Source organism: Eubalaena glacialis, chromosome 5 (assembly GCF_028564815.1).
Source record: "Eubalaena glacialis isolate mEubGla1 chromosome 5, mEubGla1.1.hap2.+ XY, whole genome shotgun sequence".
NCBI classification, from domain to species: domain Eukaryota; kingdom Metazoa; phylum Chordata; class Mammalia; order Artiodactyla; family Balaenidae; genus Eubalaena; species Eubalaena glacialis.
In genome coordinates this window covers 122,863,529-122,889,120 of record NC_083720.1, presented here as the reverse complement: position 1 = coordinate 122,889,120, position 25,592 = coordinate 122,863,529, and the positions used below count along the sequence as shown (strand labels likewise).

Sequence of the window (25,592 nt, the reverse complement as noted above, 5' to 3'; positions counted from 1 at the left end):
TCGCTGTTCTTAAGCCCACAGTCTAACGGAGGAAACAAGACTTATTACAACTACAGCTAACTGTTCTTTAAATAGTAAGAAATTAAATCAGCCTATCAGAGTTAAGTGTCCTTAAAATTCAAATTGTAACCAATACATGGTGGATAAGATTACTGTAGTTAACCATAAAAATAACTGATTCTATAGTGCCTTTGTCTGAGAGGATTTGAGCATATGTAAGTCCAATCAAATTGAAGCAATACTAGAATATAATTAAAGTGTAGCCAAAGATGTTGCATTATATGCCAGCAGAGCTTAGTTCAGATACCAGTACTACTACTTATTAATTGTGTGACTGTTGAAAATTTCCTAACTTTCCTTATCAGTTTGAGGGCAGAAACCATATTTTACTATTATATTCTTAGCACTTAACACCGTGCCTATTATATAATAGATACTCAAATATTTTTGAATGAGTGGCTTCTAATTTGTGTTACTTCTGACTTGAAGTATCTTTAGGGTGATTAGGAGATTGGGTACACATGGGATAAGATAAAGACTAGAGGCTTATGAGATGGGAAGCTAGAAATGGAGAGGATGGAGGAAAAGGCTGATTGGGTGATTAGAGATAATGAAAAGCCATGGCCAAGTCGAATTTTGTACTCTGCCCCCTCACTCTTTACTGGTGCTCCCCTTAGACCTGAGCTAAAGGGAGTTCTGGCCTCGGGCCCTGTGTGCTAGGGAGCCCAACCTGGTTCTTCTCTGGGACTTTGCTCCCCACGGGGAAGAGTCCATACAGCCAAAGAGATGTGCTCACATATACTCCTTCTCTAAACCACATGTTTTTTTGTGTACATATTTATGCTAAAAAAATATATACAATATGTACTCATATGTTTTCTTTTAAACAAACAAAAAACAGTTTTAAAAAGATTTACCGGCATTTTTTTCTTTTTTAATTCAACAATATCTCAGATCTTTCTGTGTTAGATCCCTGTGGATAGATTCATATTGATCTATCTCATCTTTTAAAACTCAACATAATATTTCATAGTATCAATACCATAGTATATTTAGCCATTTCCTTATGATGGACATTTAGATAATTTGCATTTTTTCTGTATCATAAGCAGTGATGCAGTGAATATACTCTTTGTACACAAATGCAAGTGTCTCTAGTTTCTACTTCATGTACTTAGAGTGGCCACAGACTTGTGAAAACAAGGCTAACAATAGCTGAGAGACGTGGAACAGCTGTTAGGGACTACTTTAATGACTTACAACCATCGTTGTTGGCCAGAAAAACAAGAAGGGAGATAAAATGTGTGCAGGGAGCAGAGGAACATACAGATAACTTGTAGTAAAAGGAGTTTGAACTCTGGAGCCACTCTTCATGTCTGATGGAACATTTTAATCTTAAGAGCAAAACCTTAATAAAGATAACACTCCAGTGTTCACGTATTGATAGATAGTTTATAACATAGCAATATGAAAGTCAGTCCTTTTGACATGTTAGTTGCTCTTTGGGCCCCGTGCTTATGTACTTAGTATTTATATTTTACATTTTGTACAATCAAAGTATTTGTTTATTGCTACATATGTAAATATTTGGAAAAAAGACATTCACAGTATTTCCAGTGTATTAACTCATTTAACCTTCACATCGGTCCTGTAAAATTTATCCGTAATCTACAGATAAGGAACTGAGACACAAAGAAATTAAATAACTTACGTAAGTATTTAGGGTTCCCCAGCTAATAAATGGTGAATTGAGATTTTTAAACCATATCATTCTGACTTTAAAAACCTGGTTTGTTTTACTATTTTTTTTATTATGTAGTCCTCCCAATTGGATTACTGGATCAAATAATATGAACATTTGGCCCAGTTGCTTTCCAAAAGAGTCATAGCAGTCTTTTTCACTGTGGTTGATGTTTAACATTAAGGATAGTCTCCATCATACCCCATATTACTTTATCTTTATTTCCATTAAACGGGATTGGTACTCAAAAAGAAAAACACTCATTATTACAAAATGAGGCCATTTCAGTATTTACACATGTGGTGCCCTTTTATCTATTTGAAGTTCCTTTTTGTTGTCTTTGTATGGTAAGATTTTGAAAGGGATGAAGAGACCTGTTTCACAATTCAAAATATAGTCTTTTTTAACACTGCATTTCATATTTAGACTGTAATCACCAGAAAGGAGAAATTTTGGTTCATATCTGTATGTCTCAGTTCAGATAGCCATATTTTTGTTTTTTTAATATTTATTTATTTATTTATTGGCTGCATCTGGTCTTAGTTGCGGCACGCGGGCTCTTCATTGCAGTGCACGGGCTTCTCTCTAGTTGTGGTGTAGGCTCGGTAGCTGTGGCGTGTGGGCTCAGTAGTTGCAGCACTCGGGCTTAGTTGCCCCACGGCATGTGGGATCTTAGTTCCCTAAGCAGGGATTGAACCAGGGTCCCCTGCATTGAAAGACGGATTCTTAACCACTGTACCACCAGGAAAGTCCCAGATAGCCGTATTTTAACTGTTCTCCTTAGAGTAAATTTGCCTAATAAATTATTGATACCACTATATAGCATGTTTAAAACTTTGCATTTATGCAAAATGATTGTTTATCAGAAATTCTTTTTATGCAAATATGTTATATAAGAAACTGTCAGCTTACAAGATTGGAAACTCCTTGAGTTCTAGCACCCATAATAGTCATTTCTACATCTTGAATAGTACTTTTCACAAGCAAGCTCAGTTTACTTGAGTCACAAAGTGAGTGATTATCTAGTATAACTCCTGTTATTCTTAACTAAATAATGTTAAAGATATTTTCAATGCTGATAGTTTTGTTTTCCTTCAATTTTCAGAATGATTGACTGGCTGTCCTGGCCGTTGGCTCAGCATGTAGACACATGGGTGATTGCACTCCTGAAAGGACTGGCGGCTGTCCAGAAGTTTACTATTTTGATAGATGTTACTTTACTGAAGATAGAACTGGTAAGTGGGAGTGTATAAATCTATTTGAATATATGGACCCATATAATAAGTCTTTTCATCTTTGGGTTGTCCCCTTTAAAGTGCCTAATTTTGAATATGGTCTTGTTTTTGGTTTTCTTTTGAATGGGCTTTAGAAATTTAAAATGCTACTTAAGATTAGGTAATTAAAATAATTTTGCTGTTTTCAGATATTTATTATGAAAACACATTCCTCCCATTATCTCTTGAATCCCAACTAATCAAACTTTTACCGCCGTTATTCTGCCAAAGCTGTCTTTGACACCAGTGCTTTCCAGTGTTGCTTAACTCAGAGTTATTTCTCAAGCCTTCTCTCGTTGACCTGTTAGTCATTTGACATAGTTGATCACTCCCTCTTGAAACACTTTCCTGCCTTAGTTTCCAAGACATTATACTCTCCTCATTTTTGTCCTAGTTCAGTGGCTTCTCAGTCTCCTGTAGTGGATCTTTCTAACTTTAGAGTGCCTTAGAATCGCATCTCTGATTCACTTTCTTCTCAGTCCATATTTACAGCGACCCGTGGTTTTAAATAATGCCTCTAAGTTAATGACTGCCAGGTTTATATTTCTAGTCCATTATTCTCCCATGGACTCCATGTTCACTTATCCAGCTTAGACAGTTGGATCTCAAGTTCAACTTATCCACAATCTAACCCCTGATTTTTCCCTCCCAGACCTGGTCTTCCCCATCTTAAATGACTACTTCATCCTTCTACATTCTCAGGCCCAAAACCTTGAAGCTCTTGTCTCTTTTCATTCTCTCTCAGCCCATATCTTACAAATCCTGTTGACTCCACCTTTAAAATATATCCCGAATTCTACCACTTTTAACCAGCTACATCACTACCACCCTGGTCCAAAGTAATCATCACCCCTTGCTATATTGATTGCAGTAGCCTTGCAGCTCCTGCCCTTGGTCCTCTTCAGGTGTCACACAAGGTCCTACCTGATCTGGCCCACTGCTACTTCTCTCATCCGGTCTCCCACTATTATTGCCTCCGTCTCTGTGCTTTACTTACACTGCCCTCGTTGTTATATCTCTAGTCCACCGGGGTGGAGGCCTCAGGGCCTTTGCTCTGCTTATTACGCTCTTCTCCCAGTTATCTGTCAGACTTACTCTCATTCCTTTCAGTTTTTTGAAGTCAGGTATCACCTTTCTCACGATGCATTTTTTAAATTCCGTATATAAAATAGCAGATCTTTTTGCCACTCAGCACTCCCTCTTCAACATACCCTGCTTTCATAGCATTTCTCTCCCATGTTACTTTTTATTGTCTCTACTCACCCTCTAGACAGTAAACCCTGTAAGATCAGAGATTTCTTTTTTTTTAATCTACCATTGTATCTCCAGTACTTAGAATAGTGCCAAGCAGCAGTAGGCGGTCAATAAGTATTTGCTGAATGAATTGAATGAATAAAGGACCAGGGAGCTATCACCTTGTAAACATGGTTTGACAGATTTTTATTTGATCAGGGAGTTTTCAGAGTTGGTTAGGTCATTATATTCTCTTGATCTCTGTCATATTATTTCCCAACTTTCTCCCTTTCCCAGAATTTAATAACATATGTTATGACAGAACTTCTCAGGAAAGGGGATATTCACACAAATAATTTTTGGCCCTAGGAAAATAACCACTGATTGGATTAATTATTTCCCTACCAACTGTTAAAGTGGATGTGTTGTCTTTTCTACAGGTTTTTAATCGGCTTTGGTTTCCTCTTGTGAGACCCGGTGCTCTCACAGTTCTTTCTCACATGCTGCTTAGTTTTCAGCATTCTCCAGAGGCGTTCCATTTGGTAAGTTATGACACAAGCTTTCTACACCGAAAAGACTTGTTTTAAAATTTCAATTTAATATTGAGTCACATTTGTATTTGTGAAAAGATTGTAGGTTGGTCCTAAATCTAACTATTTTCGTGTAGCTTTATGATTCCTTTTAAAATTGAGATTGTGAGATTTCCTTCCAAAGAATATGTTTTTAGAATGTTTTGGGTATCACCAAAATTGCTCCACTTGCAATCACAACCAGCAATTGAAAGTTAAAAGTTACTCTTGTACATGAGAGATGTCACATGTCAGTGTCACTGTTGGTTGTCTGTTGCACAGGTGAACAGTGTAGGAGAAAAATGGTTTAAAACCACTGACTGCTTTAGAATTTCAGAAGCATGAAACCATAAGTCTTTGTTTTGTTGCCCCAGAATTAGGGCTTTTCATTCTCTTTCAGCCCATATCCTACAAATTCTGTTGATTCCACCTTTAAAATATATCCAGAATCCTACCACTTTTAACCAGCTACATCACTGCTTTTGATTTGATTTGATTTGATTTTGATTATTTGATTATCAGTTATTGCAGGTGAAAAATGACAAAATGTTATTTTGGGAACCTGTCCATTTTTCTATCTAGGGGATCACAGGAAAGCAGTGGTTTATGTGGTTACTTGCTTCCTCCAAGGTCTGATCCTCAGTTTTACAGGACTAGAAACTCATTATCTCATTACTCATTATTAACTCACAATGTTAAAATCTTAGGAATACTGACCCACCACAAATGAATTCAAAGGAGACTGATAAAGTGCAGAATTTCAGTTGTTGATTGTCAGCTATAAATGTAACTAGCCTCAGAGAATTATATACTCACATAGGCTACTTGGTGCCTCATTTCCACTCATTATATACTCACATAGGCTACTTGGTGCCTCATTTCCAAAATCTTCGGGCTTAACAGAAGTAAACCTTACTAACAAGTAATTACATTATACATTATCTCTTAGGGTGAGTGATTTCTGCAGTTCATTGCCCTAATTGGTGAGCTTGATCATCAGTTAATAACCTTATATCCATTACACAAACAAAACTCAAACTTGAGCTAATACACCAGCTATACTAGCAAAATCTTCCAAGGGAAAAAAAACAACTATTTTTCCCTGTCTTCAGGCATGATTATGTATAGGCCATTTGAGAAAAGGTTTATTATCAGAATTTCTGGGAAGGAAATCATCCATTCTAATATTTATTGCTCTCCATACATTCCTTAATCTCTCCGAAAAGTCACTTTTGCTGTACTCTAAACCTATTTCTTTGCTCAATTTTTTAAAAGATAGAAGATATCTCCTTACCTTGTATTGCTTTTTTTATTCCTGAAAAAAGTCATTGAAATGGCAAATGGTTGACTTTGAAATATTTGGCTACTGAAATAAGTAAATATTAAATCATTTATTTAAAGAACAGTTAGATCTAAAGTAGAAAATTGTGATCTGGCCTAGTAAAGTCTAAAAACAAAGACCTACTAACTCTGTACATTCTGTGTGTAGCCTGACCTGCTGCTCAACTAAAATTAACTTGGGCATCTAGTAGTGGATCGTGTGGTAGTTAAATCACCTATAACTCTAAATAACTCAGCGAAGGACTCAGGTTTAGGAGTTGCTAAGAATGAACAATAATCTGGAATCACCAGCATCATTATTCATTGTATTATACATTTAGAATATTTTAGAGCAAACTGAGATTGAAATTATAGTGTGTGTTATTATGGACCAAGTTGCTTTTCATATGCTTTTTATAAGTGGAAAACAATTTTTAAACAAAAGAGAAAATATCAAAGCTTCTAATTAAATAACTTATACACATTTTCTCAAATAGTACCTTAAGTTTAATGAGTATCACAATAATGTCTGCAAATATTTAGATTTGCTCATTCAGAAAAAAAATCAACTTTCAGATATTCAGAAGGTAATAACCTGCTTGGATGTCTGTCTATATGCTTGTGAAGAACTTAGTCTTATTTCCACATCAGTGATCATTTTGACCACATAGGATGTAGTAGTAGACAATTATGTATATTATCTGACTGCAGAGATCCAATCTACACTAGGAAGATTGTACACTAGCTTTTAGAAGATTTGGTATTTGTAAATTAAACAGTCATTTAAAAAATTCTTTTCTCTTCCATCTCTGTCTCTCCTGTCACCTCTGAGGAAACAATAATTTGGATTTCTGACTATTTTAGCAAGAGAGTATCTGATAGATATGGCTTTATGGAGCAAAATTATAATTCAGATTTGCTTTGAAATGTAGAGATGATAGCAGTAGAGTGAACCATTAGGAACTGGTAGTTTTATGGTCAGATTAATACCTTTGTTGGAGGTAAGATTAAAGAAAGTGGTGCAAAAGCTAAAGTGTGATTTAAGACCTCAAAGCATAAGAGTAAAACCAGAGACAGCAGAATGAGAATAGCAGTGTTAATTTAAGAATATGATTTTCTTTCTACAGGAAGGAAGGGAGTTGATTGGGATATAACTATAATTGTTGTCACTGCTGTTTGATGATAAGTCCATAGAGCTATAACTTCACTTTTATCACGACTTAGCAACCAAAAAAATGTTCTACACTGCTTTTTATTTGGTTCGTTTGGCTACTTTGAGAATAGTCTGAAGAAGGGCAAAGGTGGAAACAGGGAGACCAGTTGGGAGGTTTTGCATGAATTGAGGCAAGAGGTGATTGTCAGTTGAAATAAGAAAAGTTCTAGATGGTATATATGGTATATGCCATGACATGTTATATGTTATATTATATGAAGTGATATACAGCAAGCAGTGTCTTTCACTGGACAGTGGGACAGAGACTTTCTTTTACTTCATACAAGTTTGTATTGTTAGATTTTTTTTTTTTTTTACAATAAGTGTATAATTCATTTACAACAAAATTAAACTTTTACAGAAAGATAATATAACAATATAAGAAGTTAGTGAAATTACCTGCAATCTCACTACACTACAATTTTTATGTTTTCCATCACGATGTTTTTTTCCCTGTATATTTTAACAAGGTTGTATTTATATTTGTAATCTATATGCAGTTTTTGTATCCTTCTTTTAAAATTTAACATTACATAATAAATATTTTCCCATGTTGCTACACAGAAAAGTTCTACAAGTAGAAAATAAGAAGATGCTTTTTACATGTGAACTGTAAATATGTAGTATCAAATTATAATTAATAATTAGTTGAGACAAGTATAGCACCGTACTAATGGAATGAGCCATTGCTGCAAAACAGAATTTATTTTATTTTGTTAATAACCTCTTAAATATGTGATTGGCTCTGTATTGACTTTTTATCCTAATTTTATAATGAAAGGACATTGTTGTGCTTATTATCAGTATTAATAGTTTTCTACATATTTATGAGCAATGAGCATTTTAGATTTCGCTTTCATTTTTAACCCCAATTCCTTAAAAATAAGAGAAATTTCTAATTCACTTTCGTTTTAGAACTGTCTCTTCTTTTTGGAGGTGGGGCATGGGGATTGTTGGCAAGGATAACCATGCTTACATAAGACACCGTCCCTAAAATAGAGGTAGTCCCTTATCTTAAAGAGAGGTACTGCTGTAGCCTGAGCTATAATTTTATTTTTATTTATTTATTTATAAATTTATTTATTTATTTTCTATGGCTGTGTTGGGTCTTTGCGCGCGGGCTTTCTCTAGTTGCGGCGAGCGGGGGCTACTCTTCGTTGGGGTGAGCGGGCTTCTCATTGCGGTGGCTTCTCTTGTTGCAGAGCACGGGCTCTAGGCACGCGGGCTTCAGTAGTTGTGGCTCATGGGCTCTGGAGCACAGGCTCAGTAGTTGTGGCACACGGGCTTAGTTGCTCCGTAGCATGTGGGATCTTCCCGGACCAGGGCTTGGACCTGTGTCCCCTGCATTGGCAGGCGGATTCTTAACCACTGCACCACCGGGGAGGTCTGATCTGTAATTTTAGTTACATGCATAAATTATCTTGAAGGTTTTTTGAAGTAGACTTTAATATCTACTTAATGTCTAATTACACTCCGTATAATTCTTTCAAGTGAAAAATCTAAAATTCACACTAGATGGAGCTCTTAAGCTAATTCTGGGTTTATCTTTTAAAACTTTCTCCCTACTGAACAATCTGGTGAGTATAATAGCCCTAACATTTTTCAACTTAAGCTGTTTTTTAGAATGGCGGCAGTGACTAAGGCTCCTATTTTGTGCCTTAATTTGTTTGTACCTTAGTTTTAGATGGAGTATAAGAATGAGGAGAGGGGTCTTATATGGAATTACAATTATATGTGATTTAAACCTAGATTTACCTTGATATTCTAGAAATGTTTAGCTTCATAACGTTTTTAGAAAAAGGCAGTGACTAAACATACAGAAAAGCATTTGCTGATCGTGTAACATTTGCATTCCATTTGTAGGCTAGAGGATTTGTTGACAATTTGTATAAATTGAGGAATGTTTGTCTTCTTTTCTGTTCAGATTGTTCCTCATGTAGTTAATTTGGTTCACTCCTTCAAAAGTGATGGTCTGCCTTCCAGTACAACCTTCCTAGTGCAATTAACAGAACTGATACACTGTATGATGTATCATTATTCTGGATTTCCAGATCTCTACGAACCTATCCTGGAAGCAATAAAGGTATGATAATAGTTGCACCAGTATTTGCGGAGCTGCAGCCCGTGATGTGATAGATGAATGCGGTGAAACATTCCTATAAGCAGCTATTCATTTTACTATTTTATGGAAATATACCTTTTATATGTAATAAAATATGCAATTGGAATCAAGGTTCATTAATTTTTAGGGAGTAATCTCTTATTTACTATAATCTAAATTAATAACCATATTTCTTCAGTTCTACAATGCCAACAATGATAAGGTGTACCTGTAAATTTGTAATACCTTTGGGGGAGATTTGTTTTAAAAAATGCTACATTAAGTTAATACATACATCAGAGTTGCATCCCAATATCAGAAATGTTAAAATATGTAAGATACATCTTAGAATCAAGGAAAGACCGTTTAATAAAATATTTGACTTATGTTTCTTCTGTTTTTTATTTCATTTTTGCTATGGATTGTTCACGAATGTCCATATTTCTTAGAATCTTTACTTGAATATTTGTGAACATACTGGTTTTCAACTTTGTATAGATAACTGGATCTAAAAAGCGTTGATTCTGTTTGTCTTGAAAATGGGTCACAATAAGCACACTTTCCTCTTAGTAGATGTATTGCGTGATCAGGGTAGAGCAAAAGAATTGAAGAACTTGCCTCAGCTAGGTGTATTCAGAAGTTATTAGAAATCATTTCTATTAACAGTGTTCCTTTTTGAGATCTGAAATAAAATATAAGGTCTCATTATCTTTACTTCTTAGGTATCTGAAGTGAATTCAGAACGTGCTCTTTTTACTGTAGAGTTAGCTAAATCAAACTGAGCCCAGAACACAAGACTGTTCAGCAATTAATGTGTACTACTGGTATGACAGTTTGACACTTCTGAAGTAAATGTCTTTATGTATAAAAGGTTTTTTTTGTTTGTTTTTTTTGGTTTTTTTTTTTTACTTATTTTTTTGAATTTTAGAACTTTATTTTTTTACACAGCAGGTTCTTATTAGTTACCCATTTCATACATATTAGTGTATACATGTCAATCCCAATCTCCCAGTTCATCCCACCACCACCACCCCCCGCCACTTTCCCCCCTTGGTGTCCATACATTTGTTCTCTACATCTGTGTCTCTATTTCTGCCCTGCAAACTGGTTTTTGTCATGGATTTGATAGTAATGTTAATCTCTTTCTGCAGTGTCGCTGTGTCCATAGATGAAAGCTATTGCTGTTGTTAAATGTCATTCTTCACTGCTGAATGTTGAAAATTCTGATAACTGAAATAGGCTCAGAAGAATCAAGGATCTCCCTCTTAAACCAAGGGAAGCACTTTCCATTAGCTGTCAGCAACAACAACAACAAAATCAAATCCAAAGATTAAAGTTCCTTCAGAAAATGTTTTCTGAGGTCTAAGTACCTTCGATGGTAATAGTCGGAAAAAGCCTGAATGATTTTACCAACTTTCCTTATTCTCCAGTGCTCTACTCATGCTTGAAACCACTTACACTTAAAATTTTATCTCATATGTCGCAAAGCAGGGAAGAAACTGTATCCTGTAATAATTTTTCTATATGGTTAAACATAAGATTGAGTTTTATTTCTTAAAGTCAGAGGTCATTGTGCTTAGATGCTTTTATTTTTCATTCCCTGATTACTTTGAGCTTTTATTTCTAAGGGTTAATACTGGGTAAATATTAGTATTGAATGAAAAGCAGATATTATTTTCACTACAAAATTTGAAAGCAAATTGTTTGTTAAGCTTATTCAATTGTGTACTAATTTAAGTCCTCATTCTATAGCCTTTGAATAGCACTGCAATATACTCTCTGATGTCAGAGGTTTATTTTGAAAACATTTTGCTGGCAAATAGGAAATATAAATAGTTCAAATGTGACTTGAATTCCTGGTTCTTGAGTATTCCTCAGCTTGATAAACTCTACCTTAGGAGATACTTATTCATTTTAGGAGATAATTATTTTTGCCATGTAGTGTAATTCGATTTTTTGATGACTGCTCAAGTATTATCAGTGATTTCCAAACTAAGTGGGAGAAAACAAAGGTTAAATGTCAGTGGAAGAATCTTCTCTATGGTGTTAACTTAATAACAAAAAATAGTTTATATTTTTACACTACTTTTCCTCTTTATGATCTACAGGATTTTCCTAAGCCCAGTGAAGAGAAGATTAAACTGATTCTCAGTCAAAGTGCCTGGACTTCTCAATCCAATTCTTTGGCATCTTGCTTGTCTAGACTTTCTGGAAAATCTGAAACTGGGAAAACTGGTCTTATTAATCTAGGGAATACATGTTATATGAACAGTGTTATACAAGCATTGTTTATGGCCACAGAGTAAGTTTAAATTTGGGCTTTTTTGTTTGTTTGTTTTCATTTTAACTGTAGAAATTGGTGCATGCTGATGAAATGTAAGATGGTGGGATTATCTTCACATTATTTCTTATATATGGCAGAAATATTCATATTTTCATATGATTACCTTATTCAGAAATGAATTGCTTTTACTGCTCAGGAACTTTTAAAATGTTAACTTATATAAATTCTACTTCATGTTTATATTATATATTGCATTTAGAGTCTTTTGAATTAACTCCGAGTTGATATTTATTAATGTAACGGAGGGATTGATTGGGCTTATTTCAGAATTTAAGGGTCCTCAAGTACTAATTTGTTATTATCCTGTTTTTTTTAACCTGTGTATCTTTTAAGGTGGTCATGTTTTTTCTGCTTATAGATATTTTGATGTTTTATCAGATCAGTAACTCCTTTGTTGCTGTTAAGGAAATTCAAGCTCTGCTTCCCACCCCAAGTTGGTAGATACTGAACAACTGTATAAACAGACATGTTTCTTTGCGGTCTTACAGATTTACTTTCAAATTCATTTTCTTTTGCAGCCAAGCAAATAGGAAATCAGAGGTTGTTAGCTATGTGAATACAATCTGTAAAGGTACAAAGTAACGATAAACTTTTCCTGAAGGCAAAAGCATGGTTGAATTTTTCTCTTCTGTACCAATAGAGTATTCATGGGACTTGACCAAAGATGTTTACAAATTGAGTTCTAAGCCTTTGTAAGTTTTTATGCCTACCTAGAGGAATCATAAACTAAAAGATAAAGAGTTTAGCTTTATTTTCTTTTCTGGCCTCAGAATATACTATCAACACTAAGGTGTTTTTCATTTGGTCTAGTGTTTTCTTTTGTCTTTTGGTTTGTTTGTATTTGGGATTTTTTTTTTGTTTTTTAAGAAAATGTATACTCTTAGACACAAGTGATACTAGGCATAAAGCTAAAGTAATCCATGTCTCACCACCAGAGGTCATCTAATCCAGCCGTCTCATTTTACAGATGATAGAGAAAGCAGAGACCCAAAGCAGTTATAACTGGCAACCACAATTCAAAGAGCACATCTTATTGTACAGTGGCCAATACTATCTCAAAATAAGCAGACAGGATATTTTATTTCTTTGGTAATGTGTAAATTCTTTGTGGTTTAAAAAAAATAAACCTAGAAGTACATAAAATAAAAATCAGACGTTCCCATCCCCAAAGGTAATTTGTTAACAGTTTTGCTTATATTGTTCCAAACCTATTTTTTGTACAGAGATAAGATTTTTCTAGTACAAGAACAAATGAATTGTTTTTTTAAAAATATGTTTATAAAGGATCCTATTTATATATTCTTTTCCAGCCACTTGTTTTTTTTCTTTTAATGATTTGTGTTGGAAAGAGTCCCACGTTAGTGCAAATGACAGAACTGTGTCATTCTGAGTAAATAGGTGTACCATGATTGATTTAATCATATTCCTACTGATGAATATTAGATTGTTTTGCTTATAATTAATATCTTTCTGCCCATATGCAGTTATAGAGGATATTCTTTGAATAGGGTGTGCCAAATTGCTCCCAGAAAGGCTATAGCATTTGAATTTGCATACTAATACATGATTGTACCTATGACCCCATGCCTTTAGCAGTACTTGATATAATTAATCTTTAAAAATTTTTCCAATCTGGAGGAAGATGTGTATTGCTGACCATTACAGAGTTTTTCCCTCTCTAGTTTTCTTTGTTCATTTGTGTTTCTTTTTTGAATAACCTATTCTTTCCATTGTGCACCTTTCTGTTGGGTCCTTTTCTTTTTCATACTGATTTATATATACTGTGGATGATAATCCTTTGTTGCATGCTTTCTTCCAGTCAGTATGATTCAAATTTGTGGAGTGTTTTGTTTGCAATTTTTTTTATTTTATGTAGTCAAATCTGCTATTTATCATTTATAGTGTCTGAATTTTAGGAAGCCTTCCCCTCTAAACTCCTTCCCCACCTTTTTTTTTCTTTTAAATACTTCAGTAGTTTTGTATTTTACATTTAGCTCATTACTCCTCTGTGGCATTTGTGATGATGTGAAATCTTAATCTAATTCCATTTTTTTCCAAATGGATACCCATTTGTTTCTATACTGTTTTTTGTATAGCTTCTTCTTTTCCCATCTGGCACTAGTACCACACTCTTTAAATCACTCTAACTTCATAGTAGTTTTGATGATGGCATATTTTTTTATTTCATGAAGATTTGAAAGAATTTAAAGGTTGTTTACTTAAGTTATTAGTTAATAGCTTAATCTATTTCTATTTGCTAATCCAGAAGATAGGAATAATGTGTGACTGCACGTGGCCATTGCCAGGCCATGTAGTAAGAGTTCAATTACTGTCATTCTCTTCCTTCTTCACTACATTGTAGGCAGTGACTGCCAGGTAAAGGGCCTTCAGGTAAGTGAAATTTTACTTTGAGGATAATAAGTTCTTGAACTAACTTCCCTTTAGCTTTTAAAAAAATGCATCGTGTGTATACATGTAAAAAAAAATCATTATATTTTATTATCTTTCAGTTTCAGGAGACAAGTATTATCTTTAAATCTAAATGGGTGCAATTCATTAATGAAAAAATTACAGCATCTTTTTGCCTTTTTGGCTCATACACAGGTGAGTGTGTGTGTAGTGTGTATATGTTAATTGCATTGAAAATCTTCTTTAAACTTCACATTATACCAAACTTGGTGAACCTTTTTAACTGATGAAATAATATATATCCTCCCAGCACAACAAATCCACATAGAAATCTAAAAAGATACTGCCTAAAATCAGGATATGCTCTAAGTTTTTATTTCTCCCTTCTGCTTTACATTCTTGTAGATGAATATTTTACTGACTCATTATACTGATTATTATAGATAAAATCTGATTTTCTATCCAAAAATAAAGCTCCTTCATGAAGAAATCGTTAAAAATTAATCTTTAATGTTAAGTTTATAGATACTAATTGGTAGATCTTCACAGTAATGAACAATTAAAAATGAACAATTAAAATAATTTTGTGGCATCTTGGCTTGTTTTTTCTCCCATTTCTAATATATGTACCCTTTAATTATGACTAAACTTCTAAGCTCTAGAACTTAATGGATAAACTGTTTACCTATTAAGTTCTAGAGCTTAGAATTTTGTGATGATCATTTATGTCCACAGATTATTCCAAGGAAATGAGTTTATGCTAATGGCAAGAACATCACATAGTAAACAGACATTTATTGAGAGACACAATATGCAGTCTCATAAACATTCAAAAAGGAATCCTTATGCTCGAGGAACTTATACTTTAAGTTTTGAATGATACATATGAATAATATATATCATTTATAAATAATACATATTATTTTCTGGTTATACTCTGATTGTCTTAGTTTCACAGAGGTCTAAAGGAGCAGGTAGTTACAGCCAGAAGAGAAGATAGATTCAGAATCAGTGGAATTGAGTTGATAGGAATGGTTTGTTTCCTGTCTACGAGCTGAGAAATATCTCAAGTATAACTTCTTAAATGGAAAGAATCAAGACAAGATTGATGTATGAGATGATTAGTGATGGCCTATGAGATACTCAAAGGATCATTTATACTATTTTCTATCTGGGGGAAATATGTTCACAAATTAAATTTAACGTCTCAGAACCAAGGGAGATGAAATCTCCTCCCTGCAACTCCCAAACATTGTTTTCTAGTAAATGGATTTATGCACTTGCTTTATCACTAGTCTGTATTTACTGTATACTGTGTAGAGTCGGCCATTGAACATCACAGGTCTGAACTGCAGGGGTCCACTTACACATGGATTTTTTTCAATAAATATGTACTATAGTACTACGTAATCCACGGTGGTTTGAGTCAGCAGATGCAGAAACACAGATACGTGAACAGATACACAGTATATCTTTACAGTATAACTTTTCAGTATTCTGTAAAGTTTTTGACTAAGCAGAGGGTCGGCACCCCAACCCCTGTGTTGTTCAGTGGTCAGCTGTATAGTATATATGTATGTGTGTATCTCTGCGTATACATGTAGATACAAATACATTATATATACTATATTAACTTATTAAGTCAGAGCTATTGGGAAAAACTTTTAGGAGGCTTCCAAACTCCCAACAAAAGATGAAAGGAATTAACAAGAGAACCTAATTAAAGTTCTGTCATAGTTGAGACTCTATCTGATAGCAGCCTGACAAGGACTGTTTTAGGTAGATTTTCCCTATATAATTTAAAAGGCTTTTCTTCTTATAATTAATAAAACTTACATTTATTGAGCATTTAAATTTGTCTAGCTCCTGTGCTAAGTGGTTTACATATATTATCTCTTGATCCTCAAAATCAATCTATGAGGTAATAAGGTAGCATACCCATTTTACAGGTGAAGAAATGGGGCTTACATTACTTTTCATGGTCATGCAAACAAACAGCAAGATTGGAATGTAAACCAAATGATTCTGGAACCCATGTTCAACCAGTCCACCAAATTCCTTTCCTTCAAAATGCCATGAACACTCCTATTTTGATAAAAAATTTCCTTAACTGAGAACTCTGTCATATGCCACAAATAAATTATAAATTTTCAAGTTATAATCACAACTCTTCAGATGCCTTTTTCAGTTCTTTTTTTTGTCATGGCAAAATCTAGGATTTCAACCTAGCTTGCTCTAAAGTCCACTAGCAACCACTTCACTAAACTGCCTCTGTACTAAAAAAAAAGAAAGTCAGCAACCAGTGAAAAGTCCCTAACCAGTGTGTTCATATTCTGTACATTTATGACATGTGTACCCAGGCAAGGAAATTTTCACCTAAAATAAGTACGCATGGCTCTGTAGAGTATGCCCCTTATTACTTTAGCCAGGATATATATTCACTAACATTTTTTTCAAATTTGATTTTTTTTTTTTTAATTGTGGACTCAAGCACATAGAGGGATAATGCCAGGAGCATTATATTAATTTAAAGAGACTTGGGTTCTGATATAATCCCCTCTGCCATTAATTTAGCTATATGACCTTGGGCAAGTCACATAGTTTCTCTAGATCTTAATTCTCATCTGCAGAATAAGAAGTTATGACTGAAAGTTACCTAAATTTATTTCTAACTAATTTTATGTGCCCCCATGTTTGGCACTTTGTGGTAAAGGTTAAGCCAATGTAATTTTAGTAATCTTTATTAAGCATTATATATTAAGATTTCAGTTATTTGGTTCATGGTGTGAGAATCACTCCCTTGTGTTTTCTCTATCAAAAGAGAGAAGCATACGCACCTCGGATATTCTTTGAGGCTTCCAGACCTCCATGGTTTACCCCCAGATCACAACAAGACTGTTCTGAATACCTCAGGTTTCTACTAGACAGGTAAAAAGTATTTCTAAAGCTATGATTTGAATTATGTTCTTTCATAACAGATTATTTCTACAAAACATTGTTTTTACCTTTAAAGACATATTTCAACTGTTAATCCCTAAAATACCTTGCATTTATTGTATTTTTTAAAGTGTTCTTTTGTTTTCAATTTGGTTTCTTTTTTTAATTTTCTTACTTTAGACGAGCTGTTCTCAAAGTGTGGTACAAGGACCCCTAGGGGTTCCCAAAACACTTTCAGGGCTTTTCCCGTTTCGAACTGCATATCTGTGTATATGTAGTTGAGGCCAGATTTTCTTCATATACTTCATCCAGAACAACATATCATGATTGAATGCAGGGCAGATATGAGGATCCAGCCTGTCTTCTATTAAGCCAGATACTTGAAGTATTGGCAAAATGTAAAACAGTGCCATTCTTCTAAGTTTTTTGGGGTTTAGAAAATATAACTATTTTTTATTTAAAAAATGTTATTTATATTAACATGTAATGAGTTTATTATTGTTTTTAAATGTATTATTTTATTCTCAATTTTTGAATACAGTAAATATTAATAGGTATAACCACATAAATGAAAGCTCTTGGGTTCCTCGGTTTTTTTTAAGAGTATAAAGGCATCCTGAGACAAAAAAATTTAATAACTGCTCTTTAAACCAGTTCATAATTCAGTGGGTTTGGTAAATTTTATTGTCTTCTTACCACTTAGTTAATAAAACCTATTATCTTCCTGTATTTCCCTGTCTTTGCCTCCCTTCTGTTATGTGAATGACTAGTAAAGTTAGTTGAACTCAACCTTCCTTCCATTCAGCAAGGATATGTTGAGTGGTTTCTTTGTGCCAGGCTTTCTGTGAGGTGTCAGGCAAACAAAGATATATAAGACAGTTAGTGGACATATATAATTAACTATAATAAGTGCTATAAAATAGCAGTATGAAGAAAGTGTAATGAGAATATAGGGTAGGAACAGTTCCTAACTTCTCTTCTGATCTACCTTCTCAAACTGTTCAATATTCCTCTTGATTAAAGGAGGAGAAACTTGAGTTTTTTTTAGTTAAACATTATATTTGATAAGAATAATTTGGCTATTTATATAGACAACCAATATTTTAAAGTAGAAATGACATTTAAATTAAAGCAAAGTAGCTATATAATGATATACTCTTCTACAGGCTCCATGAAGAAGAAAAGATCTTGAAAGTTCAGTCCTCACACAAGCTTTCTGAAAGTCTGGGGTGCAGTGAAACTTCTTTACAAGAAGTAGCCAATAAGGCAGCTGTACTAACAGAGACCCCTTGCACAAGTGATGGTGAGAAGACATTAATCGAAAAAATGTTTGGAGGAAAACTACGAACTCACATATGTTGTTTGAACTGCAGGAGTACCTCACAAAAAGTGGAAGCCTTTACAGATCTTTCACTTGCCTTTTGTCCTTCCTCTTCTATGGAAAACTTGTCTTTTCAAGATCCGGCATCATCACCCAGTACACAAGATGGTGGTCTAATGCAGGCCAGTGTACCTGGTCCTTCAAAAGAACCAGGAGTCTGTAACCCATCAACAGCTGCCTTTGCCTGTTACTCAGCTGTGAATGAAAGAATGGTGGACAGTCCTGATGAGTTTCGCTGTACTGAAGACACTTCTGTCCCTAATGACTCTAGCAAGATGCTTGTTAATAAAGATGTACCTCAGAAACCAGGAGGTGAAACCACATCTTCAGTAACTGACTTACTAAATTATTTTTTGGCTCCAGAGATTCTTACTGGTGACAACCAATACTATTGTGAAAACTGTGCCTCTCTGCAGAATGCCGAGAAAACTATGCAAATCACGGAGGAACCTGAATACCTTATTCTTACTCTCCTAAGATTTTCATATGATCAGAAGTATCATGTGAGAAGAAAAATCCTAGACAATGTGTCACTGCCACTGGTTTTGGAGTTGCCAGTTAAAAGAACTACTTCTTTCTCTTCGTTGTCAGAAAGTTGGTCTCTAGATGTTGACTTCACTGATATTAGTGAGAATCTAGCTAAAAAATTAAAGCCTTCTGGGACTGAAGAAGCTTGCTCCCCAAAATTGGTGCCCTATCTATTGAGTTCTGTTGTCGTTCACTCTGGAGTGTCCTCTGAAAGCGGGCATTACTATTCTTATGCCAGAAACATCACAGGTACAGAGTCCTCGTACCAGATGTGCCACCAGCCCGAAACGCTGGCATTAGCCTCCTCCCAGAGTCATTTACTAGGGAGAGATAGTCCCAGTGCAGTTACTGAACAGGATTTGGAAAATAAGGAAATGTCAAAAGAATGGTTTTTATTTAATGACAGCAGGGTGACGTTTACTTCATTTCAGTCAGTCCAGAAAATTACGAGTAGGTTTCCCAAGGACACAGCTTATGTGCTGTTGTATAAAAAACAGAACAGCACTAATGGTTTAAGTGGGAATAATTCAACCACTGGACTCTGGGTAAATGGAGACCCACCTCTACAGAAAGAACTAATGGATGCTATAACAAAAGACAATAAACTGTATTTACAGGTAAGTTGGAAATATAAGCTTCATCATTTGTGGAAAATATTTAAACAATTGACAGGTGGTTAAGTGAGTGCCTTAATTTTGAAATCCAACTTCTGCATTTTCAAGGAATTTACGAAGTGGTGATTTCGAAATTTGAATCTGGGTTTATATGAAATGAGTTCAACCTTTATAACTAAATTTTCTTTCTAATGTTACAAATTAGTTATGAAAAGTCACAAGTAGATGCAGTATAGAAGCCCTTGTTTGTTTTTAATTATAAAAGATGTGATCATTATAAAATCATGCCATACAGAAATATAGGAAGTTTAATAAAATGGAAGTATTTTCCTCTTCCCTTCAGTCCCACCTGCCAGGGGAAACAACTGCTCAATTTGTATTTATTCCTTCTAGACCTTTGTATAAATATTTTAAGGACTATTTATTGACAGGTGGATAAAATAAAGGACACTAAAAGGTAGAATATGTAAAGAAAGGATATTTGTATTCTTTAAGGACCTGATCAGTAGAATCATGGCAATAATAGAACAATTCGTAAATAAAAACTATGGAATAAAGGTTTCATATGAGCTGAATTTACTTATACTTTTTGCACAGAGTTAGTGCTTTTTCTTACTTTAAAGTTAATAAAGACCTTGCTGAAAGCATTTTTCTTTGAAACCTGCCAACTTGCTATCAACATAAAGGACCAGCAGTAAATTGTAGTTAAAATTGTAGGTGTATCAATTGGGCAGTCCAAATGATTGTATGAGTTTAAATAAGTAAGTTTCTAAAAATTTTGTGTTACAAACTCCTAAAGGATACAGAATAAGAGAAAAAAATAGTGCTGATTTTTAGAGGGACGTTTACTCAAAAGTTTTCAAATTTACTGTATTAAACAATACTCAAATAATGATACATGATACATTTTTAAAGGAGTATGGCAATGTTCCAGAGTCACACAAAAACAATACATTTTACAGAAAAAAAATTAGAAACTCAGAATATTCATTATTCACTGACAAAGACTCTAACATCCAGTCAGAAGGCTTATGTTCAAGGTAATAGAATATACTCAACCATGTCCTCCTCGCTACATATCAGATTAGGACTCATCATGATTCTTGAAGATTGGAGAGGTGGAGTGAGGGTAAGAAGGTGAGGTTAAAATAGACATTTTCTATAGTATAAAATATGAAAATAAGGCCCAGTGCAATCTTGACTTTTGGAAATATGCAGAAACTACTCTAATTTATGTAATTGGAATGCCAAAAGCTCTTTCAACCAGAACAACTACTTGTATTGCAACCTGGCTCTACATGATTTTCTCTATCTTGCCATTTACCCCATTACATCCTGATTTTACAGTGTTTGTATGTGATGAGCCATTCTTTTCATTATTATTTTAATACCCTTATGTCATTATAAAGGAAAACCATTATGTACTTTGTTAATTCAGTTTCTCAGTGTTGTACAGTTGTTCTGAATTCCATTTTAAGTCTCAGATAGGCCAGTTGTTTAATGCAAAAAAGATATCACTAAATTTTACATTAAGGTATTTATTTATTTACCTGTATTAAGACTCTCAGGCTATTAAAGCTTCATTATCAAAGTGCTTCTTTAAAGCAAATTACAAAAACATACTCAACTCTTAATTAGAAACTTAAATATATGTAGACTTTATTATTTCCCTTTAATTACAGTAATATAATTGATAAGGTTTGAATTGTGATGTTTCTCATACTGTGTAACTGAATCATCTGGCATCTTAAGTTTGTATTAGGAGACTATAGTGTTTCTTCTGTTTTCCTGATGAACGTGTTCTCATAACTACCAGGCAGTGAGAATGTGTGATGTTGAGATTTTTGTACACAGCCGTTTTCAGCTATCATTTTTAGTTTTGAACACGTGGAACCTGTATGTGTATGTTTTTGCTCTTATTCTCAGTTTTGTTTTTACATTCATTCCTGGGGTATAGTTAAAAGTTTGTGCCCATTTCATAGTAATAATGCTGTGTAATAGATTGCTATGTCTAGGATACAACTTTGGCTTTAAGAAATAGCATTATACCTATTTATAAAACAGTTGTAAAAAACTTAATCAGATCTTAGTAAAAATAAGGGTGTGGAGTTGAGTAAAGTCACAACTAGATTTACAAGTGTTAGAAAGACTCTTGCTGTTTCTATAGTATTGGCAGGATTAGTGGTTGTGAAAAGCCTAGGCAAAAAAATCCTATCTGACAAACTATTTTCTACTCTGTATCATATAGCCTGACACATAGGAGAGCAATGCGAATTGCGGATCTTAAAGTAAGTTTTGGAAAGGGCTTGTCTCTTCATATATATTTCTCCCCCCAACTTCCATTAGGAGTATCTCCATTATTTTAGTGCCTGGACTACCAAAATCATGCTTTCAGTTAGGATCCAGTGAGAGAAAAGCTGTGTGAGTCGCACCACCTATCCCCATGTGTCCCACACCAGCCCCAGACAGTTCTCTCCTTTTGTGTTCGGTTTCCTTCCTTTGTTTCTTTGGAGAAGGTGGGAGTTTGTCTTAATTTTTTTCTTCATCATACATACAGAAGAGTATACATTACATCTGTGTAAAGGAAAAAAAAAAAGATGGATTAATTTAATGTTTACAGATTTATTTAAATGAGAGATCTAAGTATACTGAAAGGTTTTTGTCCCAAAGCAACAGGAACTCCTTCTTGTCACTAGACCTACAGTCCACTGCTGAAATAAGAATTAATTTTAATACTTGATATAAATTTGGGATATAAATTACATATGCTCTGAGATTCATAGTTTCTGACATTTACCTAATATTGTCATCTGTATTAAAAGAAAGAAAATGAAAAGCAGTTTCCCCTACTTTTATCCATAGTTTAAGCTTATCTTCTGAAAACAGAATATCATACATTTTTCTCCCTCAGCCATGTATGTATGTATGTATGTATTTATTTAACATCTTTATTGGAGTATAGTTGCTTTACAATGGTGTGTTAGTTTCTGCTTTATAACGAAGTGTATCAGCTGTACATATACATATATCCCCATATCTCCTCCCTCTTGCGTCTCCCTCCCACCCTCCCTATCCCACCCCTCTAGGTGGTCACAAAGCACCGAGCTGATCTCCCTGTGCCATGCAGCTACTTCCCACTAGCTATCTATTTTACATTTGGTAATGTATATATGTCAATGCTACTCTCTCACTTCATCCCATCTTACCCTTCCCCCTCCCCCTCCCCGTGTCCTCAAGTCCATTCTCTACGTCTGTGTCTTTATTCCTGTCCTGCCCCTAGGTTCTTCAGAAACTTTTTTTTTTCTTTTTTCTTTTTTTTAGATTCGAGCCATGTATTTTTATAAATAGCTAAGAAAGTAAAAAAGGAATATTGCTTTCTTGGGAAGCTCTCTATCTTAAAATATAATATAGGTTTCAGATGTCTCAGAAGCAGTGGAGTTACTAAGTTTTGTATTTTGTAGGTCCTTCAACATAATTTCTGGTGAGAAATCACTTCTTAACAAAGTCCATACAAAATTTGCCATATCTTTTGGGAGCAGAACTTCTTGAACTCTGCCTTGCATATTTACTCAGTTTTATTTATTTCATTGGGGAACATGATCTGTATCCTAAACCAGATATTGTTTCTTAGATACAGAGTCATATTTTCATTGCTTGTTTAGATAGCTTAATAGATTACACAGCCAGAATAGAGGATTTTTGTTTCTTATTTTTGTGTCTATTTCTGATACATCCATTGCAGCTTTTATTTTCTATCTGTAAAATGTATGTAATTCTTACTTTAATTTTACAAATTGAAGAATGAATTACTATAGCTCCTGAAAAATATTGCGTGGTTGGACATGATACAGAAGAGCCAGCAGTTATAAATGTTGTAAATGATAGAGTTAATGAAAAAAATGTTTTTGAGAAATATCCTGCAAATTAAGTTTTAAAAGCCTCTCTAAGGCCTGTCAGAGACTGGTTAATTAGGCCATTCTGCTATAAGGATTTCTTATCTAAGGTCACATTCAGCCCTAAAAATATGTGGTTCTTGATAATTTTGTGTATTGGGAATCACACAGCAGTCGCTGTATGCTTACTGAGAAACAGGGTGTCTGTAATATGAGGGATAGATGTCAGGGTAAGCCTGGGGTTTTTTTCTCCATAATAAAAATTGGGCATCTCATGAAGGGGGTAGAATAGTCAACCAAGAAAATTTAGCTAGAAATTGTAAAATAAAATTACCTTGCCAGGAGGAGCAAAGTAATTGGGCTTTTAGTTGAAGAATTGGAAGTAGTACAGTTTTTGTTATTAATGTTGACTGTACTATGAAAGTTCTTCAGGATGATTATACCTAACCATTTAAGGGTTGTGCTGTTGCCAGTGGCTTTTAGACCTTGTTGACACCAATGACCTCACTTGAAAGTTACAGACTCTTTCCCAGGAACATGGACATATATCAGAATATTTTCTTCCTAGGAGTTTGTGCCAGTTTTAGAATCCAGTTCTACACCTTGCCAAATGAATTTGCAGTTTCTTTATAAATAAAAAAATAAGTGCTTATTCGCATGTGTTCCTTTCATGGCCAAGTACCTAATAGTGTTCTAGTCTGAAATCATTAATATTTACTGAGCACCTAATATGTGTCAGGCACATAGATGAATATGGTTCCTTATAAAAGTTCTAGTAATCTGGTAGGGGAAAGTTTTAAGTAATACTGTAAGGAGACAGGCTTCATTTTCCTTAGCAGTGTTTTTGAGCTCTGTTATTTACTGAGAAATATTCTGAGGAAAGGGTAGGAAAAAAATTCAGCCTTCTTTCATTATTTATACCTTTTACTGTAATCACCCACTTCCAAAATAGCTCCACTTGACAAAGTGTAACCTTTGAATTCTATGTTCTGTGTATTAGAAAAGAAATCCATTCTTGTATATGGTGATGAGTGTTGCAAGAACTGTGATATTTCTGTAGAGAAATTTTAAGACTGTGGAGCTTCAGTTTCATCTTCTGTAAAGGGGGGTACTGAAAGAGAATGGCCTTTAGGATCTGTCATTCTGTAGAGTTATACCAGGATTTTGCTCTCTATCTTGTTCACTGCATCTGTGATTAGGTACCCGACTTTAGTAAGATTTGGTAAAGATTAGTGTAATCAATATTTTTAAAGTTACTGAGATTTGAAGGATGCTTATTAAGGATTAAGGCAATTTAAAAATATTTGTGTAGGTGATACCCATCCACTGTATTTAGAATTTTAATTTCATAAAACCTATTTTTAATTTTAGGAACAAGAGTTGAATGCTCGAGCCCGGGCCCTACAAGCTGCATCTGCATCCTGTTCATTTCGGCCCAATGGATTTGACGACAATGATCCACCAGGAAGCTGTGGACCAACTGGTGGTGGGGGTGGAGGAGGGTTTAATACAGTTGGCAGACTCGTATTTTGATGCTGAGAGTCCAAAATGCACTGGTCACAAAACATCCAATACTATGACTGTTTAAATGTCAGACTGTAACAAATATCATATCTATCTTTTAATTTTCTTTTCATTAGACCGTTATACAAGAAAACACACTCAGTGCTTGTTTTTATTTTCTTGACAATACGTTTATTAACAAAATGCATCATTGGGAAAAAATCTACCTCTTAAAATTCCATTTGCTTTTATGGTTAGACATGCTTGACCAAAAATTTTCAGAGGCAAATATGTACCTGGTCCCTAATTAAGCTGCATTAAATTTAGTAGAGGCAATTAAATGGTCCTGTCCTCAGTTTTACTGAACAAAAAATAGATTTCATTTAGCATCCTTTATAAAAGAATTGGTGTTAGAGGTGAAGGAAATATTGTTAGTAAGGAAAGAAAGAAAATCTTTTATTTCCTGTGTAGTTACCCCATTATTAAATTCAAGTTTTGAGAATACTAGAGATGATATAGTCTCTCATGAAGG

The 25,592-nt window shown here is 34.3% G+C and overlaps 1 protein-coding gene across 2 annotated transcripts in view; it reads left to right on the top strand.

Annotated features, from left to right (window-relative positions):
* Window positions 1–25,388, top strand: part of USP38 (ubiquitin specific peptidase 38) — a 31,058-nt gene extending 5,670 nt beyond the window's left edge. For both annotated transcript variants that reach the window (XM_061191641.1, XM_061191640.1), the window contains exons 3-10: window positions 2,847–2,976; window positions 4,689–4,790; window positions 9,275–9,433; window positions 11,560–11,753; window positions 14,306–14,399; window positions 17,026–17,132; window positions 18,308–19,667; window positions 24,929–25,388. In XM_061191641.1, coding sequence (XP_061047624.1) covers window positions 2,847–2,976; window positions 4,689–4,790; window positions 9,275–9,433; window positions 11,560–11,753; window positions 14,306–14,399; window positions 17,026–17,132; window positions 18,308–19,667; window positions 24,929–25,090 — 2,308 coding nt within the window. In that variant the 3' untranslated portion in view covers window positions 25,091–25,388. The remainder of the gene's footprint in view (window positions 1–2,846; window positions 2,977–4,688; window positions 4,791–9,274; window positions 9,434–11,559; window positions 11,754–14,305; window positions 14,400–17,025; window positions 17,133–18,307; window positions 19,668–24,928) is intronic.
* Window positions 25,389–25,592: the final 204 nt, after the last annotated feature.